This window comes from Phragmites australis, chromosome 7 (genome assembly GCF_958298935.1).
Source record: "Phragmites australis chromosome 7, lpPhrAust1.1, whole genome shotgun sequence".
Lineage (NCBI taxonomy): Eukaryota > Viridiplantae > Streptophyta > Magnoliopsida > Poales > Poaceae > Phragmites > Phragmites australis.
The window spans coordinates 28341246-28359936 of NC_084927.1; the positions used below are offsets into that span (position 1 = coordinate 28341246).

Here is an 18691-nt window from a genome sequence, read left to right on the forward strand (position 1 = left end):
AACTTCATCAGTTTATGCTAGTTATCTGCCCCCCCCCCCCCACCACCCAAAAAAAAAAAAACGAGATGCTGGTATTTGCAGACTTATTGCAGGAATGAAGAGGCCCGCGACCTTCCATGAAGGTGCCATTCTTTGCTGTCTAAAGGCAGCACAAATTTAAAACATATGGCATCTGTAGTTCATCAGACCATCAGAGTTTACATGCTGGCTTAACTTATCGGACCGCCGCATTATTTATTCGCCGATTCGTTCAACTTGTTTGCAGGTTCCATCACATCGCTAGCACGCCTGCAGTGTCCCGGCGGGATCAGACGGCCACAGAGGCCAGCTCCCTCGCTTGCCCTGTTCCCGTAGCGCGCTCCGGTGCCGCTCCACCCGTGCCGCCTTGCTCGCCTTCCCCGCAGTCATCGTCGTCCTGTTCCCACAAGAAGCTGGCGTACGCCGCGAGGACATGGCTGCAAAGAGGCCAGGGCAATGCAATCGTGCAAATTAACCACCGTTATCTCCCAAGCTTAAGAATTTGAATTTTTCGAGTTTTGCAACTACATTATTATAAAACTAGCAAAGTGGTCTGCGCAGTTTACGCGGCTAGACTAAGTATTTAATATTTTAACGTGTAAATTGTGCTTACGTAGAATATTTGCATATCAAATATTTGACTTTTTTTTGGTTTTTTTAGCTTTATGTAATTTCTTCATAGCACTTCTTCTTTGTATTATCTAGGCTCCTAAATAAGTGGTAAGTATTTTAATGATAACTGTATCATTATGACTAATATGTATGTTTCGAAGAGAATCAAATTTTTTATTCACAATGATTAAATAGGTTTTTTTTCCTCATAGAATTCTATTAGTCAATCAAATGATATTTGCATCAAGATTAAGGATCTTATAGTTTTAAGTGTCATAATATGATGAAAGACACTTAGAGTACACAAATATCTCTTTTGTCTTTTGGCCGTACTATAAAGTGGGGCTAAGTGTCGTAGTTTGATCTAGTTGAGTATAGACATAGTTGATGCATACCTGCAAAAATCTAGCACTAGTTAGCTCAAAGAAGCTCATAGGTGAGAAGTTGAGAAGTTAGAACTCAAAGTCGATTGAATTAGATGAGTTCAGAAAGTTTGTTCTCATCATATTGTCCAGAGCGAGAAGGATTAAACTCACCAGACTATTTTTCCTCTCTATGAAGATTTCAAATGACCTCACCGGGTTATCCAGTGATGGTAGAAATTTTGCACCAGAGTATTTAACAAAAGAGTTATTTTTCAGAGAAATTTGAAGTTACATGCATTAGATTGTCCAGTGATCTGAAAGATGTATACACCGGACTATTTAACAGAAGGATTATGTTTCTAGAGAAAATCTGAATTGAACTGATCGGATTGTCCAGTGACTTAAAGGAGTTATCACCAAACTATTTAATAGAAGCTTGATATTTTCAGAGGAAATGGATTATAAGGCATCAGATGATCCGATGATGAGATGGATATCACACCAGAGCATTTTGTGACTCATGTCACGGTGCAGAAGACTATAACTCACCGAATTATCCGATGATACTATGTGGAGGAACACCGGAGCATTTTGCAACGGCTACTGACAGCTGGTAGACCAGCGTGTGGAAAAAGTATACTCACTGGATTGTCTGGTGTTAATAGAGACATGTGCACCGGATCATCCAGTGTTCACAGAAAATATGAGTGATTGGGCAATAGCTAAATTTGGACCTCTAACATATATATACCTCCTTACTTGGTTTCATTCATTGCTATTGCAACCCAGAAGCATTTATACACAGTGTGTATCATCTAGAAGCAAGGGAGAGCACTTGAGGTGATTTGCAAGTTCTTAATTAAAGATTAAGGACTCCATTAGTGCTTAAAGAGTAGCGAGTGTGCATCTAGCTACTGTTTAGGCTTGATAGGGATCAAGTGAACCAGTTGACTTGTTACTCTTGGTAGTTGGTAACACCTAGACGGTCGTGGAGATTGGAGGTATTCTCGGTGAGCTTTTGGAGGTCTTGTGAGAGTCCCAGGAAGCTCGTGTACTTGGTTTGGTGCCCGTCAATTCGGAGATGGAGAAGTGGCAATCACTAGTGAGTACTTGAGTCTTAGTGACTCAAGGAGGAGCGACATCCTTGTGTGGATGCTCCAACAAGGATTAGTGGAGAGTGTCAACTCTTCGATACCTTGGAAAAAAGCTTGGTGTCCATTTCCCTACTCTTGTTACATTTCGTATTTTACTTATAGCATTTCCTTAATGCAAGTTTCAATTCCGTATTTTAATTATGTTCTATATGCTTGCATGTTTGTGCTTATCATTCTAGCTTGCTAGGTCGTCTACTTGTTTTTATTCATTTTAGGCTAAGGTTGCTCTTTATTCTAGAATTTGGTAGTTGATTTAGTTTTTTTTATTAGTGCCATATTCAAACCCCCCCCCCCCCATCTAGAGCCATTAGATCCTTCCAGTCTTGCAAAGGAGCAGGGCAACAGGTGCGAAGAGGTGCGGTCCTTCATGAGTGGGGAGGCCAGGCATGCACACTTCTGTGCGCATGGTCCTTGCTCGTCGGCAGGGTACGTGGGTTACTTTTGCCTCTTCTACTATAGCTAAGCCAGTGTGCATGGCCAGATACACCAAGCTTGCATTGTGGCAGTCTCAAAGTGGTGCTCTTCTACATGTTAGGTGTCACAGCATTGGACAGTCAGAGTACTTCTACCATCGCGGGCGTCACGCTACTCTCGCTCAGGAATGATACGCCTGATGTGTTCACCAGTGTCGTGTCATCTGCGACTAAGGAAGGCGGGGACATGGGGCTCAGCTGCACGTTGTCATGTCCACGGTGGTGTCGCACTTGCCATGGCTGTCGATGGAGGGTTTGTCTTGGAGTGACGCGGGGTTTGTGCACGCCCCCTGTTTCCTTCTCCTCACTCTATGCTATTTGCTTGTCATGCTGGTGAACGGTGGCCATTCCCTTGTCGGTGTTGTCATTCATGGCGATGTGGATCGAGCTCATCGGGTTCTCCCATGGTGAGATGTGACGCTCATGATGATGTCGCTCTGTGTCCTTGGTCCATGGGCCACGTCGCCCTCTCACATACCAGCTTCGGGTCGGTGATCCATCTCATGGTCTTCTTGCTCCTCGCGCTCCCCAATGACCCGACCACTGCCATCAAGAGTGAAACCTCTCGGTTCATCTCATTCTCAGGAATCATGGGCTACTGGAACGTGTTGGCTACGGATAGCTTGATACTCATGAAGATTGTCCTGCCACGATAGAGGATGATCGTGTACATGCTGAACTGCACGTTCAATGTCATGCTGGCTTGTTCATGCCCCTGGTGGTCGGCATCCTTGCCCAACGTCTCTATGGCTGGTGTACTCCACAAGCAGTAATGGCGAGCACTTGGCCAACGTCGACATCCCTTCATTATGGCTTTGTACACAGCATCCTCTCTATCCTCTTTCTCCTTGCTTGATGGATGTTGATGGCTATAAAAGATTTAGGATGAGATTATGGGCTTTTTTTAAGACAATCTGATGTTTCTGTTGAATGTGAGTCTGTTTCCTTTTCTTCAAGGGAGTATCCGTATAGGACTTTGTCCCTTCTCATATGTTGTATTCTATTCCAACTCTTCAAATGATCTATTAAATCCATATCTTTATAATCCGGACCCATGACAATTAATGGTGTAGATTTTTCTCAACACACGAACATCATCATGTCGTCATTTTGCTAAACCACTTTGTTTTGCCAATTTCATCACTAAACCAGTTTTTTTATTATACAGATCTCGCACGAACAAAATTCTCTGTTACTCTACTACAGTATGGAATTTGTACTTTCATTGAAGGAATTAAGTTAACAATATAATTGTCAAGCAAAATCTAATAAGTAATGATCCAACTGCACGTTGAATGCTGTGTCGAACTCGATAAGTTTGCAAGATGAGATTGTTTTTCTCCCTAGAAATTTTGTTCGGAAGAAAGCTCTGCTTCCATAGAACACCCTTGCCTCCATCCTTTTTCAACTGCTACTGTTGATTCACCTCGCTATCAGGATTCTTCTTCTGGATGACAACCCTGTCGGCGCTGCTGAGCTTGATCGGCAGCTTCATCTTGGCCAGCGACTCGCTGAACTGCTGGATGCTTTGTTTAGCTATTTTGCTTTTCAATTCATATGGAATTAAATAGCTATTTATTAATTATATTGATATTGACTCTTTTAATTTATTTTTGAATTTAACTATTTATTAATTATATTTGATATTCACTCTTTAGTAAATCTAGACCGTTAGATGTTCATTATAATGAGTGGTGTAGATACTTTAATTTTCTTTTTTTCAAATTAACATGGTAATTTGTAGTCTCAAGAGCGAACATGAACACTCTTTTACACTTTAAATATTAAGACAATAGATATATACGGTAATATTTAGAGTGGACGGCTACCTGTTCTGCGGGGCAGCCTGCACCGACTTTTGGAAATAGCTGAGGGATCTCTCCGGGTCGTGGTGCACCTCCCAGACCAGCTTGGCGTACTGCGACATGGTCTCGCCGTCGCTGGGGTCCGCGAGCATGGCGCGCGAGTAGTACTCCTCGGCCCTTCTCGGGTCGCCCTTCGCCTGCATGCGATGTAATTCGTAACACAGTTACACAACAAGCACCTGTGCTCCCTAATCTAACTTTGATCAAGATCTTTAAGAAACCAACCCAATCTGACTAAGTTGCAGTACAAGAGAGCAGTACCACCAATCAAGTTCTGTTCTCCCAAGAACAACAATGACGAGTAGACGCGCGTATTGGCATTGGCCATGCATCCAACTGGCTGGAAACTGGTAATAAGCACAGTGAGTGAAGGATGATATATATACCTCGTGCAGGAACTGCGCGTAGTTGCGCAGGAACAGCGCGTTGCCGGGCTGCTCGTCCACCAAGCTCTTGTACTGCGCGTCCAGCGCGGCCACCTTCTCGTCCTGCACCCGCTCCTCCACGCCGTCCATCTTGGCTGATGAGGCAGCTGTGGGCTTGGCGGCGCCGGCGGTGAAGAGGCCCGAGGCGATGCGGTCGATCCCGAGGCCCCTCGCCAGGAACAGCGGCAGCTCCGGCTGCTCCGGCTGCACCGTCGTCCTCTGATCCTGCTCCTGTTCGTGCTGACCTTGGTGAGGCTGCTGGGCCGCCAGTGGTGCGCCTTCGCTGAATGTGTTGTAGATGGAGAAGGAGAGTTCGGTGTGGAGGCCGCCGGTGGTTTTGCTGCCGCCGCCGCCGCTGCTTCTGCCCTCGTTGGGCCTGGACGGGTGGAGGGATGGGAGGTGGCTGTCGGAGAAGGCTCGGCGGAGCTGCAGAGGGGAAGGGGACGAAGGAGAGGAGGAGAGGAAGGAGTGCAGAAATGGCGTGGACGAGCTCCTCAGCAACATTCTCTCTCTCTCTCTCTCTCTCTCTCTCTTGCAGAGCTACTTTTCTCTTCTTGAGAGAGAGGAGCGAAGAGGAGAGGAGGAGACGGAGAGGCTTCCTCGAGATCTGACCTCTCTTGTCTTGATTTAAACTATCACAAATCACAATTCACAAGATGGAACCGCTTGGTTGTATATAGGTCGGCGGGTTATTCTTTGACTAGCAAACGCGTGTTCGAGTGTGTGGATGTGGCTCGTTATCGATTCATAAGAAAGGGGTTCAAGATTGACGACTTTGCTCGATCTGGAGAGAGGGCCATGCATGGTGCTTGAGCCCAAGCTCTTCAAATGCAACATGTGTCATGCGTGTGATTCATGCAACGGCCGCGCGGCTTAAGAGTAGACTAGGCTTTGCTTTTGTGTTCATCAAGAAGCAGATAAGATTAAGCCATTTGTCAACCACACTCGGCTTCTAGTTAAAGCGCGATCCTATCGGCAAGCGCGAGAACCTCGTGGGCACCCATCCAGCTGCTATGTACTCTCCTCTCGCGCGCGCACGTGAGGTTCATTAAACCTGACGCCAACGTGTATCAGTGTACTAGATATGTCTCAAAATAGATACTGTTTTAGTCTCTTCTATAATATTCAAAATACATAATATTTTATTATTTCAAGATAACTTTAGTTCAAAATTTTCAATCTTACCTCTCCATTAAGTAACTTTCTTCTCAATATAAATCTCATTTTCCACACAAATGATATTAAAAGAGCGTAAGATATTTATTTTATATCTTACATCAATACTTATACTAAACTCTAAGACGTCATTTATTTTGAGACATATCTAGTACACTGATACACGTTGGCGTCCGGCTTAATGAACCTCACGTGCGCGCGCGGCTCTGACTCTGCGGCCACGCCTCCTCTCGCAAAGCCAAAGGTGCCATGCCGTGTAACGCTAGCCGCAAGTGCAACACCGAGTTCCCGCACGGGATCACATTATCGCGAGACGACGGTGGAGTCTTGTCTTGTGAACCACCTTTCCTACTGGCCACCGACGAGCCGCGAGACCAACCGACGCCACCGCTCGAGCCCGCCATCGTGTGCGCGGGGAAAAGCGGCCCGGACCCGGCGCACGGACGTGGATTTCGCGGGAGGCGTACGCGGGCGCGCGCGCAACTCCGCGTCGCGGCGAGGGAAAGCGATTCACTGGTCACACCGAACCGCCCGCGAACCCGACGGAACAACGGGCGTGACGGGTCAGTGCGGCCGCCTCAACCGCGCGCGGGCGCCGAGGCGGGAAGCACCGTTCGCGCGGGCGCGGGCGCGGGGCTGGACTCCCAGTCCCCGGTGCCGGCCTGCCGGATGTGTCGGGTCCTGGGCCTAGCTTACAACTGGTCTGTTCCACGAGCAAAGCTCGCGCCGTGTGCTCTCCCGATCGATCAAAGGAGGAAAACTTCGCTCTTGTGCTTTCTTGGAACTACTACTGATCAATGTAATAAAGGGAACACGGTGCAACTGCGCAGCTGAATCAGCACGCAGCAGACATGTCTAGCCATAGCTTGACGATAGAGGAAACTCCCTCAAGGCAGTAACAAAATCTAACTGTTTAGGCATCTGTGGCTGTAACGAAATCGCTGCACAGCTATAGGCTGCAACAGAACCACAGCACGAGCTACGATCAAGGGGATTTCTCAAAACAATTTGTGAGACGGACCCAAAGGCCAAACAGAAGAAATATCCTTACATCATTCGAATTCCCAAAAAAGTATATCATTCAACCAGTGTAAAACCATTCTTGATGTACTGCAAACAAGGGAACGGCAAGCCCAAGGCATACTCAACCATGTTGGATTTCGATAAAAGCTTGCCAAGAACGAAATCCCTATGACTAAGCCCTAGGCGTGCACCACTTGTTATCGCCTTATCACGGCAGGCAACAAGAGTGATGTTGCTGAGCCAAGGGACGGCTGCTGTGAAGGCTGGCCCAAAGTGCTGCTTGTACGCCCTGCAGACTTGGGAGAGATGCTTGCCCATGGGGAGTATGCTCTGGAAATGGGCGTTGTTTTCCGCATCAGAAGCTGACAGCTCAGAATCGGAATGGAGGTTCACGACCACGGTGCCATGAACAGGATGGACTTTCTTCTCAAGGTTCTTCATGAATGTTCCATCGACATCCCAGAGCTTGTGAGGAAATATGTCATCTCCATCGTAGGCATCAATGAAGACTATATCATATAGATTGCTGTCATTGGCAATGAAATCCTCAGCATCAGCTATGTGGAGAAAAAGGCGGTCATGTATGCCTCCCCATAATAGCTCATCAGCATCAGCAGGCTGCATGTATTGGGATGATAACCCTTTCACAGATGATGCAGGGAAACCCATGGATTCAATGGAAGCTGATACAACAACTGGATCGATTTCCACAATGTGGATGGCAGCACCTGAAAGAAACGAACCACCGGTTAGCCATTTCTATGAAGTGGAGAGCTACAGCATTTACAGGTAGAGCTACACCATGGATAGTATATCAGGCCAAAACAGTCCTCAACAATCTGACTTCAAGCAGTTTTGCATTGGAGATGCACTTTTTTTAGTCAATTGTCTATTCAAGGTATACAGATGCGAATCAACCAACTAAAACTGGAATCTTATTTCAGTACGATGCACAGGAAAGAAAATATCAGCAAATCGAACATTCAATTAAAGATGCATCCGGTAATAGGAATAGCTGAAATTCATAATAGTGTTTACCTCTGAATTTGCTAGCCAAAAACAAGGGTAAGTTGCCGCCACCATGGCCGATGCACAAAATTTTCATCGTATTCTGTCCAGATGCTGCTCTGGGGAGATCATAAGAAGAACAAGTAAGTGCCGTCAATCCTGCTGATACCATGCTCTTGACATCTGTAAATATCAACTGTCAGATGCTGGTGTTGAAGCAAGAGATACAGCACAAAAGCCAAGGTAATTGCATTACTTTTGCATCTAATAGCTAGGTACATGTGCATTTATCAGCACAACATATCGCAATCATGATGATATTTACACTAGCAGTTGAGGAATAATCAGGGCATGCCATTGGTATCTTTTGACTGGTATATATACGCATGTATATGTATATTTGTGTTAGGTGTAAGATGGGCTCTTTTAAGGTTGTCGATTAACAGCACAAATGAATAGATGATGTAAATGAAATAAACAAAGATGCGCATATCATAGTCATGATGGTAGCCAACAAGATGGTACAAGTGAACTCACAAGGAACAGCTAAACAATGTGGTTGCTGCATCAAGTATAATGACGTGTGACCTGACCTCCTGTAACAGGTCATTACTTTTACAGTGCTTTGCCGTGTATGATCATTAAAACGCATTACTCGCCACTGGTAACCTAGGATCTTAAACTGGTCAGCTCCAGTTGATTCTGGGTATAATCTCGCATTTCTTTCTTGAAGCCATCTTTCCACTGCTGGCCACTGCTCATTGGCCTGATATCAGATAAAAACTTGTGTTTCAAACTTCCAATTTAAGTTCAGAACAGATGTCCACTAAAAAAAAAAACGAATCTTCAAAAGTAGCAGTATTTTATTACATTAGGAATAAATGATCATAGTGCAACGGTGATTCTTGAAAAGTTGAAACAGGAAACCTCAAATTAGAAAAGTACATCATCACCATTTTTCCGCAAGCATTTTGTCCCATAACAGCATAACCTGCTCCTAAACCAGAACGAGCCTTTGCTGGTAGGTGAAACTACACACAAAAACACATGTTTTTGCCAAGAAGGAGGGGGGAACCCAAACACCAGATCCCCACAGCGAAAATTATTATCTAAGCTGCTAATTTTTAAGCTTAGCGACTCTCGTGCCTACCTAATTAGCCAAAACCTTGTCTTTCACATTTTCGATAGCTTCTCGAGCATTAGCACAAGAAATAGATCAATCAGGGAAGGGAAACGATAGCTACCGGGCGGGAAGCGGGGTAGGCGGCGACGGAAACGACGCCGTTGCCGCACTCAGAGTGGCAGCGGAAGACGGTGTGCGCCCCCTCGCCGGGACCGTCGTCTTCGCCCCACCACTCCCGGTAGTACGACCAGTCCCCATCGTCGAGGGGACGCTGCCGCCGCGCTGCCGCGGCGACCAGGGACGCCTCCGCCGCCGACGACAGCCGCCTGACGGCGCTGCGGGCGCACCTTGACGCCGCCGCTCGCAGCATTTGCACCGTTGTGCGCGACTGTCTCCTGGGTGCTGCGGTGGCGGCGGTGACCCGGAGGGAAAGCCCGCAGGTCACAAGACCACACCAGAAGCCCGGAACTGCCTATAGGCCTAGAGGGCTAATATTCAGTAGTCAGCTGGGCCTGAGGTTGTCATCAGAAAAGGCAGAACAAAGCTCCAGGATTTCGGCCTTTTGAGTGCTTTGGAGACGGGCGGGCCATGTTTTCCCATGTCTTTCAGTAAATGCCGGACGAGAAAATTTGTGATGCTCACTGATGATCTGCTGGTGGATCTGGACGGCAAGAAGAAAAGAAAGGTTATATACACGAAGGTGAATTTCAGAACCGCCTTTCCACCTTCGGTTTTGCTAAGCGTTTTTCTGGATGATCCTGCATGCGTTCTGCAAAAATCGAAGGATGCGGTGAGAGCATCATGCACCAATTCGTCGCTGCTTGTGCGGTCGTCTTCCCTGATTGACGCACTCGGCAGCTTTGGAGGCACGCTTGACAGTGAGGCGGTCAACCTTGTGCTCGATATGAACGCCGATTTATATATTTATTACTGTCGGTTACCGCTACAATCCGGCAGTGATACTCAATCCAAAGCAAATAAAAGTTAAAATTTAAACATATAGATAATAATTTAACCGAGTTTTATATTACTAATCTCTAGAATTAGATATTTATATCATACTAATATATAATTAAGTCACTAAATTTATCATTGTACACAAAAAACAAAATACATGCACGGCCGAGCGCAGAAAACCCTAATCCCGCGTGAGAAAAAAATCCTAAATGCGCGCATCGTGTTTACCGGTCGACCACGACGATGAACGAATAGTCATCGTCATCACCACCGTCGTCCTCATTGCCATCGCCGGCCTCCTGATCCTCCTCCGCAGCCTCTTCCTCATCTTCCTCCTCCTCCTTGTCTTCCTCCTCATCATCTGAGCTCGATCAGGGTCTCTTCGCCTTCGGTTCATCGAGGGAGTAGTCCCACATGCCACTGTCGTTGAAGGGGGCCCTGCTAATTCACCGAAGTTCGAGATTTACGCCTCGTCCGAGCTCTCTGGTTGGGCTTCCGCCTTGTCGTCATTTGAGAAGGTGTACTAATGTTTTTCTCTTGCTCCGGTGGGTGTGGGTGGCGTGGTCAGAGAAGGTGTCAGCGGGGTGGCGGTGGAATGGCCGGAGCGGGAGAAGAATCACGTGGATCCATCATGGCGGCGATGATGGAGGGGAGAGGGTGAGAGCGTGAGTGATCGAAGTGTGAAATATTTAAAGGCGCTCGGGAGAAACTGAGGACACTGACATAGGAACTTGTATGGTTTTTAGGTATCACTGTCGGTTATTAAAAACATGTCTTTTGATTACTAATGTCACTACAAGTTCATGTTACGAACCGGCTGCGATAATTTAAATATCACTATCACTATCAATTTTTAGTGACTCGGTTTTTTATATACGCCTTAGTTTACGAACTAGTAGTAATATATTGTCACTGTTAGTTATTACTGAAATGATAGTGAAAGAGAAATAAAAATATTTTTTTTATAGTAGTGTATGCTTCGCGAGATAAGACAACGACAGTGAGAATTGAAGGACTATGCTTTAAGCGTAAAGCACGAACAATAACAGGGAGGCACACGACCCGGCAGGGATACAAATGGATATCCAATAGGTAATTCTGGATCATTATTTAATTTATTTGTTTCTTACCTTAATCAGATAGGAGTGAATATATAGTTTACTTTTTTAGTTTTGAGTCAATCCAATAATTCAAAAATACAAAATTTGCATCCCTACAACTCAGCCAAAGCCGTTTCAATGTTGAGTCCAGGTCATTATGTTTGGCTTTCTAACCCTCCGAGTATTTTCGTTGTACCTATAAACATTATGTGTAACTAATAAAGTTCCTGCTTCATAAAAAAAAAGAAGTAAACGCCGCATAATCCTACAATAGAACTGTTCTTATTTTTTCTTTAGGGGTACAATACAACTGTTCGTTCAACGGATTCTGCATCGACAACTAATTATGTACGAAGGTACTATTCCCTTCTCTTTGCAGAAAAATATTTTTTTTAACTAGTTAGATATCCGTGCGTTTTAACGAAAACAAAATTTATACAAGATTATATCAAGTATATGTATAAATATTGCTTATATCAATAGATCTAAGAAGTGATTATCTGTACTGTCATATGGCAGATCTGCTACTTATTTGTAATTGTTTTTGTTTCTAGTACATTCAGGGGATGAATGATGACTTTACTCTGCATGTGTGTTTAAATTAGATTGTATAGTTTAATATACGTGTGTTGTAACGGGAGCTATAAATTTACACATGATAATATTATTAACTCCTTAAAAACAGATATCAACATAGATATATCTTTCAAGCAATAACGTTGTTAACATTGTTAAAACAGTGCAAATACTAAAGACACTATTTTTAACACCAAACAACCAATGAACATCCTGTTTGAGTGTGAGAACCACATCAACCAATGGAGAAGGATAAATAGCAAGATTAAAAGACAGAATAAAGTCTGGAAACAATTGCCAATGGGGTTGACAATGCTGTAGTTCTATAGAATTATCTTACGTGAAAGATTATATGATCATTCATTGTGAGTATGTATGTGATCCTCTTCTAAGTATAAACTATCATTGACATTGAATTACTATCAAATACTTAGTGACATTTGTCTGAATAGTGTTTTAATTGGAGCTTAGCAATCCAACATTCACCTTTGTTGTACGTACAAACGGAAAAACCAATACACTGCAAAATAGTTCTACTTTTTATCTTGAATATGACAATAGTGTGATTTACTTTTCCTTATATGAGAGGTCCTAATGTTGCATTACTAATAGGTTTTCACAATTTTTCTTAAGTAGGCTAGCTTTGGTTGCCTAGCTTAAAATTTGTCAGAACTAAAGAAACAACACACCCATCTCCTACACCAGCAACTAGATCCTTATTCAAATTTGCATTGTGTTAACTGTCACATTTTATTATCATCAATACATCATGTTGGCCATGAAATAATCCTAGGAGCTTGAAACCATCATATTTTATCTGGTTTGTGAGTGCAACATCATATTGTGACAATTTATATGTTCTTTCTGGATAGTGTTGATGCCACTATAAAGTCCTCCTAATCCCAACATCTCATGAAATTTGGACAAAAATAGCTAAAGGAATCAAGGCGGTGATTAAAAAAAATGCATCACAGTGTGACACGCTCACCTCCATTTTTGCAATTCCATCCCCATGTGCTCATCCGCCTCCATCTTCTCTAGCAGGTGAGGCCGTCGCCGCCTTGAATTCCCAACCGCCCCCTCCTGTGCGCCCGCATCCACAGCGTCGACAGCGGAGGGCGGCTGAGATCCGTAGAGGCCGGCGATGAGGTCCTTCAGATCCGCAGGCCTTGACTCGTCAGTGGAGAAGGATGGGGCGCGCTGGTGCATCATGGCCATCGGTGGCGGCCCTGCCAGTCCTTCCTCTTCCTGCCCATCCTTCTCGTGGTCGTCAACGCCAAACAGAGAGAGAGGGAGTGGGCCTTGCAGCCTCTCCCAAGAGGAAGCGGTGAACATGGGCGTTGGTAACGTGGGCTGTGCGGATGCATCCCGCTTGGATCCAATCGGGCTCACCACGAAGTCCCCCAGTCGTCATGGATGTCACGCCCGGTTTTTCAAAAGAACAACCAGGTGTATTCCACATGTATGCCAGGATCAATTTCATCATACATGCGGTGACATATCAGTGATATACAGTTCTATATCGAACAAAAACAACTTTATTGAAACAATTACCAGAGTTTTGAATAGCAGCGGAAGAACTCGAGAAAACTCCAATGAAAGCTTTAGGGCACGCCACAGGCAATCGACTGGGGGCAACGCGACCTAGGACGCTCCATCTTCATTGTAGTCTTCAGCTTCATTGATCTCTGTGTAGTCTTCTCCAACTGAGCAGCATTTATTTTTGGAAATAGCAAGTGTGAGTACATATCGTACTCCGCAAGTGTAGGAAAATATGACATGAGGGCTTAAGTCAAGAAAATATTAGACACTGGTTTACTGCACTAAGCAACATTAACCTACAACTCCCAGAATCAAGCATCCTATTTACTAGATATGAAGACACAACTTAAACAAGAACAGCTTATCGGATTCCATCCGACTACCAGGCTCACCAGATATTCCATATCCGGCTACCATAACTCACCAGACAATTCCATTACCTGGTTACCCGACCATCCATACCAGAACCCTGATCCCAACTAATCAAGAAGAAGTCCAAGCCGCTCTTGACCGTGAGCACGGCTGATCGATCAGTTTCACACTCTGCAGAGTTTGCACACTTTACCCACGAGTCGTGATTCCCGTTTTGCTTCACACTTCCGGGGTGTAGAGCCGGGGTCTCACTACAAGGCCTTTACAAAGCGCCTCCAAATCCATATGCACCCACTAAGGTTTCACCACTAACAGGGATTCCATCCACTGCAGAGGCCCCCTCTTGTGCCACTTAACCGTCCATTGGTGCGTACAGAATATGAAGGGCACTAATTACTTGGCCAGGCCGTACCCATATAGGCCTCATGGTTGTGCTGTTATGCCGGGTTACAGGCTTCAAGAACCGGTCCTTAGGACCCCACACAGGAACAGACACATTCCCAACGTGCGGCACAACAAATGCGCCTTCATGCACCATCCACATAACAACCATCCTGTTAGGATCCCTATTTCATGTTGCTACGAAAGATTACCATACTCGATTCATGTTGCATAATCGTTAATCAAGTTTAACTTCTAACCCAACCAGGACAGCGACTAGCATATCTACCATTTTCTTCCCATGACCCATCAATGGCGACAAGGATATTCAGACAAAAGCTAGTAAACCCTATTCATAGGTTTCCAATTTAGACAAGTATGCAATGAAGGGTAAACAACTAACATAAATTCCTAAAAATAGGTGCAAGATGTTCAAGGACACTTGCCTCCTTCCGAAGTGCTGCTCAGTGTTGTCAAAATCTTGATCTTGAAGTTACTCGAACTGTTCCAGAACGTCATCGACTAATCGCAGGAACTTCCGACAAACAACACAAAAGAAACACTAAGAACAGTGCACCAAACAGAAGCAAGGCGCTATAAAAAGCCTGCTAACGGAAAGTACTCGCTGCTACGATCGCGGGAGCGCGAGAATCGCCTAAAACGGAGCTTGTATGAAAAAGTTATGAGGGTTTTAAGCTACAAGGGCTTTTCTGAAAAAGAACAAGGGCTAATTTGTAAAACAGAAAATTCTAGGGGCTGATTTGTAAAAGTCCAGGGACCTATTCGCAATTAACTAAAAGTTCAGGGGGCTAAAAGTAAAATAACAGGGCTATCAGGGGTTGTTTTGTGAAATCATAAAAGTCTAGGGACCTAATTGCAAAAGTACATATTTAAAAGAATTAACAGATTTATTTTTAATTAGAAATCCCTATTTATGACGTCAGCATGACATCATCACGCTGACGTGGACGCTGACCGGCTCGGCTCGGCTGACGCGACTGACACGTGGCGCTGACGTGGCTCTCATAAGCTGACTAGGTTAAAGAGGACACGTGGCGCGATCTGAATGGCTAGCGAAGGGGTATTTTGCAATCTAATCGTGGCCGTTGCTGCAAGATCGGACGGCTCACCTTGAGTCTTCCTCCTCTGGTCGGCGGCGCGGGGCTCAGTGCGGCGGTGCTTGGCCGGAGAGTCGCCGGAGTTGAGCTCCGGTGGCCGGACTTCGACGGCGAGCGGCGGAACGCGGAGAGGAGACGATGGCGAACCCGTTTGAGGGGCAAGTTCGCGTCGGGGCGGTCTCCAACGGCTCGGCGACGGCGGCAACCTTCGGGGAAGGTTCGGCGACGGAGTGAAGGCGCTCTGGGGGAGGAAACTCGATGAGATTTGGGGCTTTGGGTGCGGTGTGGTGAGAGGAGGCCCGTCCGGAGGTTTGATTTGGATTATATAGGCGGGAGGAGCGGTTGCGGAGAGGGGCGCGGGGTGGAGATCGTGCGGCGGCTTTTTCGGCGGCAGTTGCGGCACGGCATGGGCAGAGAGAGGAGATGGAGGAGAAAAACGGACGACGGTAGTTGCGGAGACGGGCGTCACAATGGAAGGTGGTGGGTCAGGGATCAGTGAGGGGCAGCTGGGGCGCTGATGCGGAGGCGAAGGTGAAATCACCAAATTCGAAGTCATCATCGTGGAAAGGCAGAGGGAACACGATGACATCCATCGAGAGGGGAGCAGCGCGGTGGCGTCGATGTTGATCGACGACTATGAATGTTGGAGTCATTGATGCTGGGTGGGGAGGGGGCGCAAGGGAGGAAGGAACGGGGGGCTGACGGCGTGGTTAGGGTAGGCGAGAGTGCTGGGGAGAGGAGGTGCGGATGGAAGGAGTAAAAATCAGAGAGATGAAAGCAGAGTGAGGGCGTGAGATTAGTGGCGCAGAGCGTGGCCCACATGTTGGCACCGAACAGAGGGGTGGACATGGGGAAAGGTAGGACATACTGCCTATATTAGAAATATCACTATATATATTTTTTTTAAGTAGTAGAGATTGTTTGCTTGTAAATGAAGTTTCAATGTGGATGTAAAAGGTCTAGGAAACTGTGTAAATACGTGTAAAATCTAAGAAAGAACTAATTATGATATATATATATACACACATACGCATGGGAACAACATTTTACACCTATGACCTGCCCTCTCAACCAACCGGACTCCACCTGTCGAAACCCAGCTTCTCACCCCCACCCAATCAGGGTTCAAAAAACCATCGGTAACCGCCCAAAAATCGCGGTTACCGACCTTCCCAGTCCGGTTCGGTTTCAGAAACCGTTCGGTAACCGAAATTTGAATTTAAAAATTTTGAAAAAAATAAAACAATTCAAAAAAAATCTTTAAAAAAACTAGACACAATTCTAAGACCTTCTGTGAATTTTTTTTTCAAAAATAATGTCGTTTGTATCATATTCTATAGGGAGAAAGTTTGAAAAAAAAAATTGAAGCGTGCGGCTCAGTTATTAACTCACGTTAAGGAAAAGTGTAACATGCAAACACATATTTTTCTTGTATAAAACATATTTTAAGAGAATCTTTAAAATTGATTTCACTTTATTTAGAGTTTTATTAAATTCTCTATGATTTTTACAAAGTTCACAAGCATAAAGTGAATATGTTAATAAACAGCACTATAATTAACTTTTTTATGTCTACTATTATTTTTTCTACATAAATAATAGTATAAATAAGCTAATGAAAGTGGTTTCACTAATTTTTGAGGTGTGATGGGTCAGTTATGAATTAATCTAGTCACAACACATTTACACAATCATGCATGTTACAATAACTAATTCATGAGTTCATGTATTTTTAAAAGATATAAGATCATGTAATAAGACTAAAAAAATTAGTTTCATGATTTTTGGATTAGCAAAGAGTAAACTATGCATTTAACTTGGTTTAACAAATAAAATTTCTCACAGAAAATTTTGAACTTTTTTATGAGTATAAATACTTTTATCATGTATATCATGTTACAAGAAAGCCAACAAAATTTGTTTCACTTGATTTGAAGCTCAGATGAATTAGTTATCGATTTTACAAGATTGAGCCCTTTTTTAGGTTTTTTTGTTGAACTGCGCTGAAATTCGATAAAACCGCTCGATAAATCGAGAAAACCAAGCGGTTACTGACCCAAACCGCTCGGTAACCGATCAAATCAAAAATGCGAGAAAATCGCTCAGTAACCGACCAAAACCGAGCAGTTACCGAGAGGGCAAAAACACGATTTTTTCGCAAAAATTTAAATTTTGCCGAATGAATTTTCTCCAAATTTTTTTGAATTTTTGACCGGTAACCGCGGTTATCGCGGTTTTTCGGTTACCCGGTCGGTTTTTTGAACCTGGACCCAATAGCGTCTCCATTTTCATCGTGCGCTTCAGCCCGGCCGAGCCACCTCCCAGATCCGCATGACCGAGCCTCCACTCTTGCCCACCCACGCCAGACCACACTCGCGCTCCATCTTGTGCCCCGCCCGCCATCTCGCGAAATGGCTCCACCCCCGCGACCGACGAGCAACATCTGTCCTGACACCATGGCCGCCGGAGCTCGAACTGCACTGCTCAACGAAAAAAGCTAGGATGGGGAGGAATCGGATGCCCTGGTCGAGAGAAGGCCATTTTTGGGGTTAGGAGGCCGAAATTTGGACGGAAGTCAATCTAGCTGTGGTGGGGTACATTGGCATGGGAGAGAGTTTGGAGAAGATGCCCCAGGCAGGAAAAGGGAGGGTATGTTACTTATCTATTGAATCCCCACCTCTTAACTCATCTACTGAATCCTAACCAAAGATTTACTGAACCAAAATTTGTTATGACTTGGAAGCTTGAAAATATTTATCATGGCTTGGAAGGAGGACTACAACTCATGGTAAAATTCTTCAGTATAACCCTAGACGACTACTGAAAGGAAAAACGGATTTCTACTTAATAAAAAAAACTATTGGAGCACTACTTATCAAATTTATTGCAAATTCCAACACATTATAATTTTGGGGCATCCAAATCATGGTAGTATAATGTTCGGTTGTTTTGGAATAATTGTTCAGTAATTGTGTTTGAGGAACTATTGAATTCCAGTGATAGCAAAATCTCACACTTGGTATAATTTTTAGGTCTCTGAGTCATGGTAAAATTTCTTCAGTAGAATTCTAAGCTACTAAAGAAAAAGGAAGGAAGACTATTGAAGGAAAGGAGCAAGAACTACTCAAACAATCTAGAGGACTACCGAATCCACGCTACTGAGACAATCTATAAACTAATGAATCCAAATTATAGAAAATAGATTGTCGGTAGAGTAAGCTTTCTTCAGTAATTCTTTCATCGTCGGTACAGTAAGCTTTGTTCAGGCGTTCAAGTACAATTTTGATAGAAAATTCGGATGCTTGGATTTTATTCAGTAGTTTCATAGATAGTCCAAGTCATAAACGTAAGTAGTTTCTAACTACAACATTTTATTTCTCATTAATCACAAGCCAGATTGTCC

General features: G+C 44.6%; 2 protein-coding genes across 2 annotated transcripts; both read right to left on the reverse strand.

Annotated features, from left to right (window-relative positions):
* Window positions 1-72: 72 nt before the first annotated feature.
* On the reverse strand, window positions 73-5825 carry LOC133924563 (uncharacterized). The gene is made up of 3 exons (XM_062370157.1): window positions 4874-5825; window positions 4452-4624; window positions 73-455 (listed from the first exon to the last, which is right to left on the reverse strand). Exons 1-3 carry the CDS (start codon window positions 5414-5416, stop codon window positions 308-310), a joined length of 864 nt encoding a protein of 287 aa, XP_062226141.1. The 5' UTR covers window positions 5417-5825; the 3' UTR covers window positions 73-307.
* A 1298-nt stretch (window positions 5826-7123) lies between these two features.
* Window positions 7124-9679, reverse strand: LOC133924565 (uncharacterized). The gene is made up of 4 exons (XM_062370158.1): window positions 9364-9679; window positions 8657-8885; window positions 8150-8302; window positions 7124-7839 (listed from the first exon to the last, which is right to left on the reverse strand). The coding sequence occupies exons 1-4, from the start codon at window positions 9610-9612 to the stop codon at window positions 7166-7168; spliced, it is 1305 nt and encodes a 434-aa protein (XP_062226142.1). The 5' UTR covers window positions 9613-9679; the 3' UTR covers window positions 7124-7165.
* Between the last annotated feature and the right edge of the window lie 9012 nt (window positions 9680-18691).